The sequence below is a fragment of the Meleagris gallopavo genome, chromosome 3, assembly GCF_905368555.1.
Source record: "Meleagris gallopavo chromosome 3, MGAL_WU_HG_1.1, whole genome shotgun sequence".
NCBI lineage: Eukaryota > Metazoa > Chordata > Aves > Galliformes > Phasianidae > Meleagris > Meleagris gallopavo.
Window position 1 is genome coordinate 25,935,329 of NC_139406.1, and position 16,880 is coordinate 25,952,208.

The window sequence follows — 16,880 nt, forward strand, 5'->3', positions numbered from 1 at the left end:
CGACGGCGCGGTCGTTCCCGTGAGCGGAAGTGGACCGGCGGTAGCGCAGCCCGGAAGGAGCGGTAGGGGGTGGGCCGGCGCATGTGTGCTGCTCGCGGGCGCGCGTGGACGTGAGGCGCGTGGCGCTGTAGGTGCCCCGCAGACTCGTCGCTAAGAGGAACCGGAGCTGCCGCTCCGACGGCGGGGGTCGGCAGGCGCCTGCTCGCTATGGGCCGCCGGGCGCGGGATCGCCGGCGGCAGCTGCTGCCGCAGCAGCGCCGGGAGCGGAGCGGTGGCGACGACCAAGCGGTGAGAGGCGGGGCGGGAGCGGAATGGGCCGCGGCGGGGCCGGCGTGCTGACGGGGCCGCGCTGGTTGCAGGGCTGGAGCGGTGGCTACCCCGAGATCGTGAAAGAGAACGAACTGTTCGAGCGGTACTACCGGGAGCAGCGCATCGTACCCGACGGCGAGTGGGACGCCTTCATGGCGGCGCTGCGGGAGCCGCTGCCCGCCACGCTGCGCATCACCGGCTATAAGAGGTGAGCGGGGCCGGGGGAGGGCCGGGACGCGTCGGGAGCGGCCGTTGAGACACCGCGCCGTGCCTTGCAGCCACGCCAGGGAGATCCTGCACTGCCTGAAGGAGAAGTATTTCCGGGAGCTGCAGCACCTGGAGGTCGACGGACAGAAGGTGGAAATGCCGCAAGCGCTGAGCTGGTAAGCCCGCTGTTGGGGCGAGGCGCTCCGCAGGCCCTATGCAACCGCTGTGCCAGGCTGGTCTGCAGCCTTTTGCCTTTGGTTTTCCCTTCCCTCCTGCAGGTATCCGGAGGAGTTAGCGTGGCACACCAACCTGAGTAGAAAAATCTTGCGTAAGTCACCGCAGCTGGAGAGGTTTCATCAGTTTCTGGTTAGCGAGACTGAGTGTGTAAGTTCAGATCTTGGTACTTCTTTTGCACTCCAGGCAGATCTTTATTTCAGTGCAGCAAACTGCAGTGCAGCTCAGTCAGAAATTGCAGCAGTACCCATCAGAAACTGACTAGCTCAGAAAAAGTGGGATTTTGTGTTGCTGTTGACAGCAATTCATCCTGTACCTCTGCTGTGTCCCTACAGTTATGAATGTTTCTCCTGAACTAGCAACCGTATTGTTGGTTTAGGAATGTGAGAACTCGTGCCTTTGAAATACAATCATCTGAGTGAGAAGGGACCCTAAAATGTCCAACTCCCTTGCAATAAACAGGGATAGCCACAGCTAGGCCAGGTTGCTTAGGGCCCTGTCTAGTCTGACCTTGAATGTCTTCAGGAAAGGGGCTTTGGCCACCTTTATGGGAAACCAGTACTATTGCCTCATCAAAAAGCTTTTCTTCTTTTTTTTTTAATATCCAATCTAATTCTCCCATTTTTCAGTTTGAAATCATTTCTTTTTGTTCTGTCCCAACAGACTGTGCTAAAAAGTCTGTTCCCTTCTTTTTTTATGGCTACCCTTTGCATAGAGAGACTTCCCCAGAGCCTTTTCCAAGGTGACCAGCCCTACCTTATAGCTAGTGCTTATTAAAAGGACAGGTGTTTGAGTATGGTAGATGATATGCTTACAAAAAGTTCCCTTTAGTGATGGGTGTTTCTCACTTTTACTTGGTTGAAGTCAATTTCTAATTTAATCTGAGCAGAAATTAAATCTGTAGAGTTAATGAAGATGGAGTTCTCAGAGACTTCATCTTGATGAGATACTATTTACATGCTAAAATTTAATCCTGAGTTTGTAAGCTGAGTTCATGTTTTTGACTGTTTCATTATTTTCACTTACAGAGTTTTAAAAAATCTGTCACAAAAGAAATGCTTTCTCCTGACAAACGATTCTATTTTTTCTCCTTTTAAGGGAAACATCAGTCGCCAGGAGGCTGTTAGTATGATCCCACCTCTGCTGCTTAATGTTAACCCTGATCACAAGGTAACTAAAAAACACAATGTGGTATCTTCATAGAATATTGCTTCATAAGCTGGAAACTACAGTGTTGATGTTCTGTGCTGGCAAAATCAGCCTGGACTCAAATGCCTTTAGGGATGGGGCATTTGTAGCCTCTCAGGGCAACCTGTGCCAGTGGCTCACCACCCTCTAGGTAAAGAATTTATTCTTAACATCTAGCCTAAATCTTTATTTTTTTAGTTAGAAACTGTTTCCCCCTTGTCCTGTCACTACCAGACCATGTAAAAAGTCAGTCCACCTTCTGCTTGTAAGCTCTCTCCAAGTACCAGAAGGCCTCTATGAGGTCTCCCCACAGCCTTCTCTTCTCCAAGCTAAACAAGCCCAACTCCCTCAATCTTTCTTCATAGGAGAGGTGCGCCAGCCCTCTGATCATCTTTGTGGCCCTCTTCAGGACCCACTCTAACAGCTATGAATGTGCTTATGTTTGTTTTAGCCCCTTAAGTTAAAACTGCATTCCTTGGTGAATTAGTTTTGTGTTTTCTTGATGATCAGTGTCCTCAGTAGTTATAATTATTCTGCTTAAACAAGAACACAGTAAATTTTTCAAGTGCATAGCAGGTAGGGCTTCTTGTTTTGTTTTACTGTTTTTTTTTTTTAACCATTTGTGTTTCTAGATTCTAGATATGTGTGCTGCACCTGGATCTAAGACTGCACAACTCATTGAAATGTTGCATGCAGACATGAATGTTCCTTTTCCCAGTAAGTTTGGACAAACTATCAAAAACCTTTGCAGCTTCAAATTTTCATTTTGTTTTCTCGTAGATTACCTTTAATATCCCAGAAAGCAACTGTATTTACGTACCTACTGAATTCCATAGTTTGTTGAATTATTTGAGATGGGAAGTGCCTCTGTCTCGTCCTTGAAACTTCTCTGGGCTTCTTTGGCTTGAAGGAGAGAGATGGGTTATATATCTTCACAGTCCAGACTGTAGTAGATGTGATCACAGCTTAATTTTTATATATAAAAGTGTATTTAGCAGGTGTATCCTATCAGCCTCTGTGTTTTAGCGGTTTCCTGCAAACACTTGGCTTAAGTTGCTTCAGGCTTAGACTTCCAAATACTTATATTTAGTTAGATGCTCACAGAAAATACTATCCATAGAAACTGTGAGGTTGGGGATGGGTTCTTTCTGCATTATACATCTGATGCACAGAGGTTGTCTTCAGTGGCAGTGAAGGCTTTATCTCTGTTCCAAGGGTTTTTACTCAGAGAATGAGAAGTGGAAGAAACTTTATCTGTGTCTTTTCAGCTGCATTGAAGTTAGAAATCTTGAGAGTATCTTGGTCATAGTTATTAAACCTCACCATGTTTAATTTACGTTCAGGAAGGTGTCCTCTGTTCATAAGTAGTTTCCTAAATAAAAATATCTGGTAAAAGATTTGCATGAATGTGAAGCTGAGCAATGAACTGTAAATTATTTGAATGTTAAATAGTAAAGCTTTTTTTCTACTGTTTTATGTTCACAGAGGGTTTTGTAATTGCTAATGATGTTGACAACAAGCGCTGCTACTTGCTGGTTCATCAGGCTAAAAGATTAAACAGTCCATGTATCATGGTGGTAAATCACGATGCCTCCAGTATCCCTAATCTACAAATAGATGTGGATGGAAGAAAAGAGATTCTCTTCTATGATAGGATTTTGTGTGATGTCCCCTGCAGGTATCTTGTGTGTACTAGAATTTTTGTGTTACTGAATTGCTATCCTGCATACTAACTTCCAAAAGAGCTGGATCTCTTACCCTATCTTAGGTAAAGGAATACCAGATCAAGGACACCTTTTCTCATTCCAAGTGATACTTAGATGTGGTTACTGAACAACAAAGACAGTGTAGAAATGAAAGTACAGCATAAGGGAATTAGTTATCAGGGAGAGGAGTGTTAACTTTTTCAACTGTAAGTCCTTTGGGTATGGAAGAAATTTTACCCACAAATAATATATACCTGTTCAACCTCATTTCTAGTGGAGATGGAACCATGAGGAAAAACATTGATGTATGGAAGAAGTGGACAACGCAAAACAGTTTGCAGCTCCATGGGTAAAAATGCTTATTGTACATCTGTCTGTCTTTCATTTCTACTCTTCCTTTTCCCCCTTCTTTTTCGCACTTGCATGAATTTGTATGTTAATATATGACAAAGGATTTTTAATTTTCATCAAATCAAGAGTTTATACATGAGAAAGCCTGCTGAGAAAGTTTTAGTATTTCAAATGTGAGGCCAACCTCCAGTGAAGTGTGTGAATCTAAATCTCTTGTATTTGTATGAATATATGACATTCATATTCACTGGATTACTTTCTACAGACTAGATAAAAAGTAGGGAACAGATCAATCAGTTGAACGGGATTCATGATGTTTAGGCAGGTGAAATACTATTAGAAAATAACTGACATAATCACAGAAGCTTGTAAAATTTAATAATAATGTTTTAAAATCTTTAAGAGCTCTTACATGGTTTCAGTTACCTCAGACCAAGTTATATTAATTGAAGGTGAACACAGGTGCATGGTAAAAGGCGTTAATTAAAAGGAAAAACTGAGAATATTTTATTTGTATTTGTTGCAAGCTGAGAGTGCAGTCAGTTAGAATGATTCAGATGACTTGTGATGAGACGTTACTGCTTAGTGACTCATCTGTAATTATGGCATTGGTTTTAGTTGTAAGTATGCAGCAAGGGCCATGAGGTGGTTGTCCAGCTCAGTGATGCTTTTTACTGAAGGCCAGTATTACTTAAACTCTGTTGTCTTTAGTACTTGGAACAGTCAGATTATGTTTCATTTTAAATTCTAGATTTCTGGGAAGGGCTTGGGTGGTTATTTTTCTAGTGTTGTATGCTGCATAATAAACTTGATGGAGCACTAGATGGAACCGATAACAGAATGCCATGTTAAAGCTTACCATGCATTAGTACTAATGTTTGACCTTATTGCTCTTTTAACAGGTGTAATTGTGTGTGTGTTTGCAGTATAGAGATAGCTGACAGTTTAAAACTGATTTTAGTTGGTGTACTGGTGACAGCTGTCGAGTTTGGTATGTGCTGATTTTGCAGTCCATGGAGATCTGCGTGTCTGTAGTAACTTCAACTGTGGCAGATTTAATGATAAATGTTTCTGGTTCATGAATGATACTTCATTAGACCATGGTTCTTTTAGATTGCAGCTAAGAATTGCAACTCGTGGTGTTGAACAGCTGGCAGAAGGTGGGAGAATGGTATATTCTACGTGTTCGTTGAATCCTATTGAAAATGAAGCTGTGATTGCATCTCTGCTGGAAAAGAGTCAAGGTGAGATAGAAAGTAACATTTTTCCTACTGTTCAACTGGAAAAAAAAAAATGTGGATGATAGTACTGGTAATAAGCTTAGTGTAGGTAATGTACTCCTAGTATGTAAAACAGCATGATTTTTTTTGTTAGATTTCATTTGTTTGATATTAGCAGCCTTCTTGAGAGTAAATCAGCTGCCAATATAAAACCTGAGGAAGTTTCTTAGTGATTTAAAAAACAAAACAAAACAATAAAAAAAACACAATGGAATTCAGATTGTTACCTGTCTTCTACTAACTGATTCCACTAGTTGGAATTGTTGCCTCACATTCTTATTTCCTTAGGAAAGCACAACGTGGGGCCTCATTTCTGTAGCCCATGGGAGTAAAAACCCCAGACGCTCCTTAAGCAGTTTGGTACCCTTAGCATCCTTTCACATCTTAATGTCCTTGTAATGTCGGTCTCTTTAGGCTCATGGTTTTTGTGCACTTTTGGCCCACAGATGAAGGCTTGATTTACATTGCTGTTAAGTCTCCATTGTTTGAAGTAGTAAGTGGGGGGGGAAGTTGATCTGCAATGTGTCAGTTTGTTGTAATGTTGGCCCACATCTGATCTTAGTTAAAGGATTTTTTTTTTTTTTTTTAAGGACTTTTAACAATGTGGGGTTTTGATTTTTTTTTTTTTTTTAAGGACTTTCTTTTTTTGGAGTCCATAACTTGATGTTTGAAGACATCTAACTGGATTTTGCATTAATTTGTCAACAGTGTATTAAATTGAGCCATGTGCAGTGCAGAAGCAACTGTAATGTAATTGGAGTTGAAATAGTTCTGGAAATAGACTAGCTTGTTCTGTGTAATGTTTTATTTGTGCTAATCCCTGTACTGTCTTCAAAATATGTATGGAATTTCACTGTCTCTGAAACAGCCATTTAGCTGAAATACGTGAAGGTAATTAGGAACTGTCTTTTGAGTAGACATTAAATAGCCATTTTTATTTAAGATAATTTCCTAGGATCTATTTCCACATGGCTTTTTGAGGGCTGTGTCATACAAGAGTAAAATGTTTAATAATGATGAGACTGGAAAGTAGTAAGGACTGTTTTGGCTATGAACATAAGCCAGTATGGAAATGGACAGAGGCCATCCAGTGCAGTATTTGAGGGGAATGCAATACATGGAACTAAGGATCTTAACTGTGCTATTGCATTTTGGCATATGGATCTTGTATCTGTTCAGTACAGGTATTTTGAAGCTTATTTGGGTGTCCCAGTGAATAAATGTGTTATCCCTGTTGCTTTGAGCATTGGACCTTGAGAATTTTCTTAGGTCAGTCCAGAAAGTTTGTTGGTTCTTCTGTCTTATCTGAGTACCTAGTACTTTGTAGTATTGCTACTTAGATAGCAAACTAGTGATTCCTTTCTCCTTAAGGAAAAAGGAAAATGCCCCATTTCTCTGCCTGGAATTGTAGTACTTCTGACACTTAATTTTAATGCCTGATTGATGTGGTGTCATCTTGAGGCATCAGCTGAAGTCATGCTGTAAGTAGTCAGCGTTCAAAGGAAAGACGCAAATGTCAAGTTGAATCAGTTTTAAAATGTCATTCTGGAATATGCATACCTATATCATTTTTTCACTTCTTTAAAGGAGGTTCTTCAGCTGTCACATAGAGCTAGCTACGTAAGAGTAAATGGTTACTCATCTAGAAGGGCTGGTTAAATTGTGTAAAACATGGGGAAAAGTATTCCTAATATTTAAATGAGCATTCAGAATCTCAAGAGATGTGGTAAGATAGTTCCTCACTAGTCAATTTTTATGTAATACTTTCTGGACATAGGTTAGCTTAAACTTTTTACTCAGTAGATTAAACAGTGATAATTCTGTGTTAATATTTTTTTTCAGTCACATTGAAATGCGTTAAGGTTGTAAGTCCATAAAATCAGAATATGCAGTGTGTTTTCAAAGGCTTAGTCATCCCAAAAGAGCACTCCTCTGAAAAATACGTAACCAGTTTAGTGAATTCAAATATTAAGTGAAAATAAAAGCTGTTCTATGACTGTGCTGCCTGGAACAATGGCACTTAATGATATAGATTGTGGAGAACTACTTTATGCAGCTGTTAGAAAAATCACCAAACCGTGGGTTCTTGGTTAATTGTAGGGTTGCGAACTTCTGTAGTTAGAATGAGCAGCTCTAGCCATCTTTCTTGTCAATTTGCACTGTAGTGATTTCATTATATTTTGTTCCTCTGAAGTCATGAAAAGTAATGATTCGAAATCTTTAAGGAAAATTGTTTTTATAAAAGTTAATTAGGATCACAATTTTCAAATTCTGGTTTCTATATATATGTATTTGTATCTGAGATTTCAGGTGCCTTAGAACTTGCTGATGTCTCTTCTGAGTTGCCAGGTTTGAAGAGGATGCCAGGAATTACAAAATGGAAGGTACTTTTATATGGTATTTCTGTGACATTCTTGGTGCATGGTGGAGTAAAATTCCAAGGGATTAGATTGACCTGAAATAACGTTAGTGACTTGCTGTTTAGAGTTTTAGACTATATGGTATTAAAGAAGAGGATGAAAAAATCTTTCCAGTGTTAAGTGCCACTCTCCTCAGCTGCTCTCATTTTCCCTTAGCTTTCTCCTTGCCTCTATCGCCTCCACTTTAAACGTGTTCCCTTTCTGACTGCATTCAGCTCGTGGCCTGTAGATGGCACCATCATTTCAGCCACTTTTTAACTTAGCCTTCCTTCTCTGACTTCACTGTCTGTAACTGTTGGATATTACTGTTGTTTAGCTGGTACATGTGAATCATTTGGAAGTAAAAGCTGTTAAACTCTGTATGGAAATAGCCTTCAAAAACTGCAGTGGTGTGAGTAATCTTAGTATAGTAATAGAAATCCTATATTTTTCTCCAGGCCTTTTCTGTTTCCAGAAATTAAATCAGATTAGTAGGGAGGAACAAATGAGCCCAAAGCTTCTTCAGTATCCTGTATAATCAAGAAGTAGGCAGCCATCCTGGTAGTAGGATTTGACTTATGAATCTGTGCTTTTGCAACACCATTGTTTGTTACATCTTTCTCCAGTGTTTCACTAGTCTATTGCAGCAGTATAATCTGCAGGTTTGTATTTGCATGCAAGCTAATGAACAGGATGCATAGAGTAAAGATTTTCTTACGCTCTGCCATTAGAAATCTAGGCTAGAAACTGGCTGATTTCTCTCCTTTTAATCCATAATTTCAAACGTTATGCTTACAGCTGAAGGATAAATGTAAAATGCACAGTTGTGGCTCTATAATGTTACTTTAGTTTGTTTTACTGTGTAAGGCTATAAAATGTGTACACAGAGATTGCAAAGAGTATATTTTGTTCTCAGTAACATGTATTTCAATTGCAGTCATAGAAATAAAAGTCTCCATTATATGTATTTTAGAAATTAAGCTAATAAAATTTGTTGGAAGTTGTCCTTTATTTGCTGCTATAGCATTATTTCAAACCTCACTGGCTAGCTTGTCGTTCAGCGTATTAGCTTGCTTTGGTACTGTTTTCACTGGGTATAGCCTTTTGTTTCCTGGTGAAACATCTGTTCAGTGAAAGTTCTGTGACTCAGTGATTACATTGAATATTCCTGAGCATGTGTTCGCTGTAAATCTCTAAAAACAGCAAAAGGAAAACAAGGTTCTGTTCAAGTGATGTTCAGTACTCTGTCCTTAGGTTAGATGATGAGTAAACTCTAGTGATTTAGCTCTGAATTTTGAAGAAAATAACCTTATAAGTTCAAATATAATTGACTTCTGCATCTCTTTTAGTTATTGTTGTGCTGTGACAAGATGCTGGCAAAATGTGCAGCAGAAAGGAGCTCAGTATGTTCTTTTCGGTGCTTCCAGCAGTTACCTAACAGAACAGGGCTGTTATTTGTCCTGGTATTCAGTGTAATTCTGGACTTGTTTGCGCTTCCAAAAAACACTTTAGCATATCTACCAGTCCTGAAGTCACCATCCCTGTGTCCTATTTTGTTGCCTTAAAACCACAAAAGGCCTTTTACTTCACCTTTTGCCCAATGCATCCCTACACATGATCTTTCTTACGGACCTAGTGGCTGCTATGGAAGCAGACATGGAGGGTTCTGAAGCTGAATTTCAGCTATTGTTGTTCTCTTTGGTCTTCTTGCTTAAATAGTATTCAGAATATCATACTGCAAGAGTTGTGCTTCTAACTTTTCACTTATATCCTTTAAAAACTTTGAACCTTCAGTGGTATAAGGTAGTATTGTGTATATGCTGTATCTTAGAGTGGATTTATAGGTGCATTCTAAGTCCTGGATAATATTCAGAAAGTGTCCGTGTTCTTTGTAATACCTTGTATTTCCTCATTTAAAGGTCATGCTGAAAGATGGACAGTGGTTTGAGGAGTGGAAAGATGTGCCTTCAAATAGACAAACACAAATACGTCCCACAATGTTCCCAATAAAAGAGGAGGAGAAGTTAAAGGCAATGAATCTAGAGCGCTGGTAAGTTTTTGTTTGTTTGTTTCCAGAATGGATTGTATGAGGTTTTGATTTCTTAACCTTGTATGGTGATGGGCAAATTGTAATTAGGAGTTGAGATTAGGAATGTGTTGCGGTACAGCTCTGTGCTTGTGCAGGTTTAAATATGACTTGGTTGCTTTGTATGTAATGGTAGTGGGCAATAGTTACATTCCAGTGAATGCTGTTTACCAGGAATAAATATTAATACAGCACGTCCGATTCTTTGCAACCCATAGAGATGCATAGTGAAATTACCAGAAAAGTGTGTTAAATATTAACATTTCAACACTGACTTATTTTTAATGGAAGAATTTGCATAGCTATTCTAAAAATAGCGTTTAGATGTGAGTCATTAAAGATCAGATGTGAGTGGTGAAATGAAATGATGCAAGTTGTTTTGTCAGAATGCTCTATTTTAGATCCTGTTTCTACCTTGATAAATTAAATCTGTGTAGTGCTAATATGAATACTTACGCTTAGCTTGAAAGTAAATATGACATCACTAATGCTTTGTGAGAGCCACAAAAGCTGATGATGAATACCCTGCAATCACAGTTTTGTTGTTTGTTCCTAGCATTAGAATATTGCCACATCACCAGAACACAGGAGGCTTTTTTGTGGCTGTGTTAATAAAAAAATCTCCAATGCCATGGAATAAACGCCAGCCTAAGGTAACTTATTTTAAGGGAGCTGAAATGCGAACTTTCAGTAATGTTTCTGGAATTTACTATCTGATATAGGACAAAAAATGATTCATAGCAAAACAGCAAGATCATAGTTAAATATGAAGTTAAGACTTGGAAAGAATTACAGAAACTGATTAGATTGGGTTGCTAAAGCTGTTGCTTCCTTTAGTTGTGTGTGGTCTGTCTGCTGACACTGTTTTTTATACTTACTCTATTCTAAGTTAATTCTGTTTTCAATATATCTTACTTTATGACGGGTTGCTCAGGAGTGATTCACTAGCAGATCAGAGTCCAGCAAATCGTCAGCAGTGGGATTGTGTGTAGAACTGTTAGCAGCAGCAGCAGCTTCAGCCATTTGACTTCAATCTCTTGCTGTCAGTTTTTGTTTTTCAACCGTCAGCACTGTAAGTTGACATGAGTCATTTGATCTTAGTTTGTTCTGAAAGAGACTTTGTCTCAATCCCTTTTAGCTGCTTCTGTTTATTTGATTTGCTTCAAGAATTGAGTGAAACTTCTGTCGCAATTAGAAGAAAAGTTTGTTTGTAAGCAAACATCATCCAAAGTTGATGCTGTTCTAAATTTAACTCTGTAGCACTGTTACAGGAAGTGTACAGTAAGCTGTGTGTGTTATTTTGAGTGCTAGAAAGAAAGCAGCAGATCCTAGCTTAAAATGATCTTCTCTGTGAGTGTTTGAATGTGATTTTATAAATGGTACAAAAACACCTTTGGTCAGAAGTTGTTCAGAGCCATACTTAGTGGTAAATGCAACCTGTGATTGTGTCTGGACTTGAGTAATTAGACTCCCTAAATGGATCTCCTTAAGCACTTCCATAGAAGTAGTTAAAAACTAAATGTGTGCAAAGAGTAGGTGTAGATACTTTCTGTTACTCATTAGGTACTATTTTGGCTTTGTTGAAAATGCTGTATTTGAAATAGGTTCATCAGAAATTACCAGAAAAAACAGGAGATACTGAAGTGACAGCAACAAATGCAGGTGATGGTTCTGAAGGTACTACTGAGAAACCAACACTTTCTGAAGACGAAGAGTCTAAGAAAGTACAAGAACTGCAAAATTCAGATACTGAGCAAAGCAAAAAAGGAGTTTGCGGGTAAGAGGCTGTCTAAATATTTGTCCCATGACAGCATCGTAATTGCTGAGCTTTATTCGGCTCTTCTGGTTTTCCACTCTTAGAAGTGGATCAATAAGTATTACTGAATTTTCTCAATTGTTGTACATTTCCATCTACGTCTGCTAATCTAGCAAGTTATACCTCCTGATATATTAGCATTTGAGAAGTCTGATAGTTCTTTCTTCTCTGGTAAGGAAAAAACTATTTTCAGGAAGTTGGCCTTTGAAAGATCTTAAACTGTCTCCATAATTTCTTTCTCACAAGTGTCTGCTTTGTGTGGTTTCTGTTCTCAAGAACTGCTTATGCTTCCTCATTTTACAAAGTCAACTGTATGTAGTATTGTTTTACTGAAGAACAGTAAAATGTCAGTACTAAGTTTGGCATAGTATCAGCCTCATAAAAACAAGTGTTGATTAAATGAGTTGAATATCCCAGTTTTAAATCACTTTTACTAAAATTCACAATGGTATTTGCTTTTTAGACCTCCACCATCTAAAAAAATGAAGTTGTTTGGTTTTAAAGAAGATCCTTTTGTGTTTCTCCCTGAAGATGACCCATTGTTCCTTCCTATCCAGTAAGAAAAAAATATTTTTTTTTTCCTAGTAAGATTCCTAACAGCTTTAGGAGTATTAGCAATTTAGTTAATCACACAAGATGGGTCTGGTTGGTCATAGATAAACTTGTTCTCTGTCTTTGCACTAGATGCCCATCTCCTCAATACTTAAACTCTTCTTAAAAGAAGGTAGCCAACTAAAGGCCATAGATGATAGTTGGCTCTGGAAATGTTCAAGTGTATCTTACTGTCTGTGACGTTAAATCACTTCTGATGGCAGGAGTCTCTGAAATGCTAATCTTTGTGTACTGAAGCTTACGTCAACTAACTGAAGGTTATTGCAGAGATAGGTTAAGGAAGGACATCCATCTGTATGTTTTGAGTATGTGATTTTGTTGCTCAGTTAATCAAAACAAGTATTATGGTCATAGGAAGTTTTATGCACTGGACCCTTCATTTCCCAAGATGAATTTATTAACTCGAACACAAGAAGGAAAGAAGAGACAGCTGTACATGGTTTCTAAGGAGTTAAGGAATGTGCTTCTCAACAACAGTGAGAAGATGAAGGTATGGTTCATCTTCGCAACAAAGATCAAAAACATCAGTGGTTGCCTCCTTTAACTTTGTTGCGGATTTAACTGTTCATATAGAGAATTAGCCCTCAGATAGACCTTGTCTTTGAGTGAATACTTTCCTCTCTTCGCCTCCTTTATTAAAAAGATGAAGTACTATCTCGAGAGAGGTAATATAATTCTCCAAGATCAAAATCGATATTATTTTTTGGCATCCAAGAAATGTTCTGTGGTCTTAAGGTACTTTCACAAATAATCAGAAGCTTGTGTTGATGCTGTTATAGTTATATGAGCCTCTTAATTTTAGGAAGCAGTACGAGTTTTGAAAGCTTACCAAAAGATAATAATTGAACTCAAGTTATCCATTAGCTGGCCCTGTTATATGGAAGCAGTGTTTGAAAGTAATTTCAAAAACTGAAAAACTGTTAAGCTGAACAGTAATGAGATGAGTAATTTTTGTGAATTAGAGATTGTGGGGGGTTAATAAAAATTAAAAGATAAATAAAAGATTTGTCTTAAGTCATTGAATAAAATGTACTGACCTAGATCAGATAGTTCAGATACTGTTCAAGGCCATACAGTTAAATCCTGAAGAAAATCTCCATGTATATTCAGTACATATTTGCATCAGATCTTCAAGATGGATACTTATGTTTCTATTCCACATGCAGGAAATGGCTGCATAACTGACAAAATTTTAAGAAACAAAAATCTACTATTTGGACAGTAAGGCTTTGGTTTTATGGCATCCTAATTTTAAGCATCTCTTGTTTTTAAAATCCTGCCCTTGATTGGCTTTCCCAGAAACATGTAGAAAATTCTGATTCAATTACTGATTAAAATGACATGTCAGTAGTTGCTGCCCTCATTTTAAGCCCCAACTCTTCTTCACTGTAGTGTTTTCAACATGGAAAGGAGTAATAATTGTCTGTCTTGAAAGAGAGCTATCTTTCGCTGGTGGGAATTCCTTTTTCCCTTGAATGAATTTTCATATGAATTTAAATGAGTATCCAAAAAGCAAATGTGAAGTCAACCTTTTTCCTAGTTTTAGTCAAACAATGGAGGAAAAACAAAGTTCAGAGTGATAATTTAGAATTTATACCATTGAATAATGCTTATTGGCTCTGCCTTTTGCAGGTTATCAACACGGGGATAAAAGTCTGGTCTCGCAACAGCGATGGTGAGCAGTTTGGATGTGCCTTCAGATTAGCACAGGAGGTAATTACAAAGCACTGTATTTTCAAAGGAGATACCTTGGTTTTCTCTTTAGCTTAGAGCACAGCTGGCCCTGAATTTGTCAGATTGAGTAATTTGCATTTTCAGTATGTTTTAAAATTTAAAAAATACTTTCTGGTATTGGCTAAAATAGATGCTGTTTTGAACATTTTTCCTTTGTAAAGTAGAAACTACATTTTGAAATAATTATATCTATCTATTGAACAGGGAATATATACTCTATACCCATTCATTCATGCAAGGATTATAAATGTCTGCATAGAAGATGTTAAAATACTGCTAACCCAGGAAAATCCATTCTTAAGTAAATTTAGCAGTGAAACACAGAGGAAAGTCAAAGACATGGGTAAGCCTTCTAGTTTGTGATATGACAAAATGACCATCGTTTAGTTTGTTTAAAATGGAAAACCAGGCAAAAATCGTTGATGTGTAAATTGTATCTGCTGTAAAACAAAACACACAAAAAACCCTCTAAAATTATCCTAAAACTTGTTAATTAGGTAATCAAGTGTTACTGAAGCCCGGTATGCCACTAGAAATTGTAGTTCTTTTTGGTCACAGCTTTTGAGGTTTATAAACTGCAGGGAGCTGGAGAGTTGCCAGATCAGTGATTTCATGCAGCAGTCCTGTGAAGGAGCATATGAAGTAACAAAAGAAAGATTTTAAGTTCTCTATGGATCCTTGCTGCTCAGTTGAATTTCTGTTGTATGCAATTGTTCCTCATGGTTCTGTGTATCAAATTTAGGTACACATTTGATTTCCTTAATGTGGGGAGTAATGTGTACTTAAACTGAACTTTTCACCTCTGTGCTGAGTGCTTGAAGAAATTGATACATTTTTCACTTTATCGATCTATTTATATCATTTTATTTTCAAGCGATCGCTGGTTCTTGTACTTTGGGTTTGATGAGACAAAATAGGAGAAAAACACTTTCTGAAGTTAAGGCTGCCATATGCTAGTTTGCTTTATTTTATCTAAAAATTCCTTGTTAAATTTACTGAGTGAATTAATATGCTGTGGTGCTAAATCTTAATTTGTTTGATTTAGGGGCCTTATTTGGCAGTTGTTTCTGTAAGTCCTATGCATGTTTTGGTTTGAACAAAAAACAAACCTCAATCCACTGATAGTATCTATAGGTTCTTATTGATTAGGTAACTGCTAACCAGCTGTTGAAGTCATGCTGTATGGCTGTCTAAAAACTTGATTTCTTCAACATTTTTCTGATTTCTGTCATTTGACACTAAGCTTGTACTAAGTAACACATCCGTTTGTTTTTTTTGTTTTTCCTCTCTCCCTGTACTCCAGCAATGGGAAGTATAGTTCTGAAGTATGAGCCAGACCCTGAGTAAGTACATATGTAGCTTTTCATTTGCTTACTTAAACTGCTGTTGGGACAGCAGTTTATTTTGAATCAGAGGAAAAAAAAAAAAAAAAAAAAAAAAGTGGAGATGCAGTGAGGTCAGCAGTAAAGCCAGATAGAATAAGATCTAAATCTGTCTTTGCCTGTGCCTCTTCAAAAACAATTGCAGAGTTCAGCTTTATAGAGGAGAGCTACTTGTTCTACCGCAGATGTTCAGTATCACTGCATGTGATGTTTTTGTTTCTCTTTTAAGAAATAAGAAAAAGATAAACATTTTCTTTGTTCATTTTTGTTGCATAAGCAATTTAGGAAGCTCTTTGAGTGATAAACTTCATCTCACTGTTGCTTACATTAGTTTTAGAAACTATCAGAGGTAGAAAATCATTTTACCTGTTGTAGAAGTGGATAGCCTTGAGAAGTTGGTTTGGTTTTGGTTTTTGCCTCTTTGCATGCTGGGACAAGCAGGTACCTGTTTAGATACTGAAGTTAAGAACAATATACATTCTTATAAGAACAGGCTGCCCAGAGAGGTTGTGGATGCCCCGTTCCTAGAGGTGTTAAAGGCCAGGTTGGATGGGGCCCTGGGAGCCTGGTCTAGTATTACATGTGGAGGTTGGTGGCCCTGCATGTGCTGGGGGGGTTGGAGCTTGATGAACCTTGGTGTCCCTTCCAACTCGGAGCATTCTATGGTATCTAGAAATAGCTATAAGCTGTGTTTGCTGCTAATTGTTGTACATTCAAGGTATGGCTATAAAATTGTTCTCAAGATTCTTTCTCCTGCTTGACCTGAAGTAACTGCTTGTTTGTAGAAAACCTGATGATCTTCAGTGTCCTGTAGTGCTCTGTGGCTGGCAAGGAAAGACATCGCTCCGTGCCTTTGTGCCCAAGAATGAGAGACTTCATTACCTGAGGATGATGGGAGTTGAAGTGTTTAAAGCAAAGAGGAAAGAGGGGGAATCAGAAAGTAAAACAGAGGAGGAAGTTCAATGCAGACCAGCACTAACGGAGGAAGGAATGGATGTGGAAGATAAAGAACGTGATGCAGTCACAAAAATGGAAGCAGAAGTAGGTGGAAAATCTCACCACAGTCCTATGGAAAGCAGTGCTATGGAAATAGAAAATAAAAGTGAGGATTCAGATCAATTTAGTAAAAATACCAACAGTCACATAAGCCAAGAAAGTAAAGATATCAATACAAATAATGTGAAAGATTAAATTTTTCTGTGTTACTTCTGTGTAGCTTCCATGAGGCTCACATCCAGACTCTGGCTTTTAGCATGGAAGAATATTTTAAAATTTCAGTTGGGATTTGATGTTCCTATTTTAAAATTTCACCTATTTTATTTTTTAAATGAAAACTATATTAAAAAAATTCTCTTCAAGCGTGTCTTACTTTTACTACTTTTCAGTTTCACTGGTGAGTTTGTGTGTCTGTTGCTGGCAACGGACCATGCACCAGTAAAATCTAAAGCCTGTCTTTGAAATGGAAAAATGGTATGTACAAATAAACTGCCTGTGGCACTGGTCTGAATCTTATGAAGAATTTCTTCAGAATAAAGCGAAACAACAAACTGAGGTTTCATTCAAAGCGTGCAAGTTC

The 16,880-nt window shown here is 38.3% G+C and overlaps 1 protein-coding gene across 1 annotated transcript; it reads left to right on the forward strand.

The window, feature by feature from the left end:
• The first annotated feature begins 20 nt into the window (after nucleotides 1-20).
• Nucleotides 21-16,855, forward strand: NSUN2 (NOP2/Sun RNA methyltransferase 2). The gene is made up of 19 exons (XM_010708557.4): nucleotides 21-288; nucleotides 360-517; nucleotides 588-692; nucleotides 795-900; nucleotides 1,849-1,920; nucleotides 2,571-2,655; nucleotides 3,424-3,616; nucleotides 3,919-3,993; nucleotides 5,109-5,239; nucleotides 7,586-7,659; nucleotides 9,594-9,724; nucleotides 10,317-10,413; nucleotides 11,365-11,537; nucleotides 12,040-12,132; nucleotides 12,543-12,678; nucleotides 13,821-13,901; nucleotides 14,127-14,265; nucleotides 15,226-15,265; nucleotides 16,090-16,855. Exons 1-19 carry the CDS (start codon nucleotides 208-210, stop codon nucleotides 16,493-16,495), a joined length of 2,376 nt encoding a protein of 791 aa, XP_010706859.2. The 5' UTR covers nucleotides 21-207; the 3' UTR covers nucleotides 16,496-16,855.
• The last annotated feature ends 25 nt before the right edge of the window (nucleotides 16,856-16,880 follow it).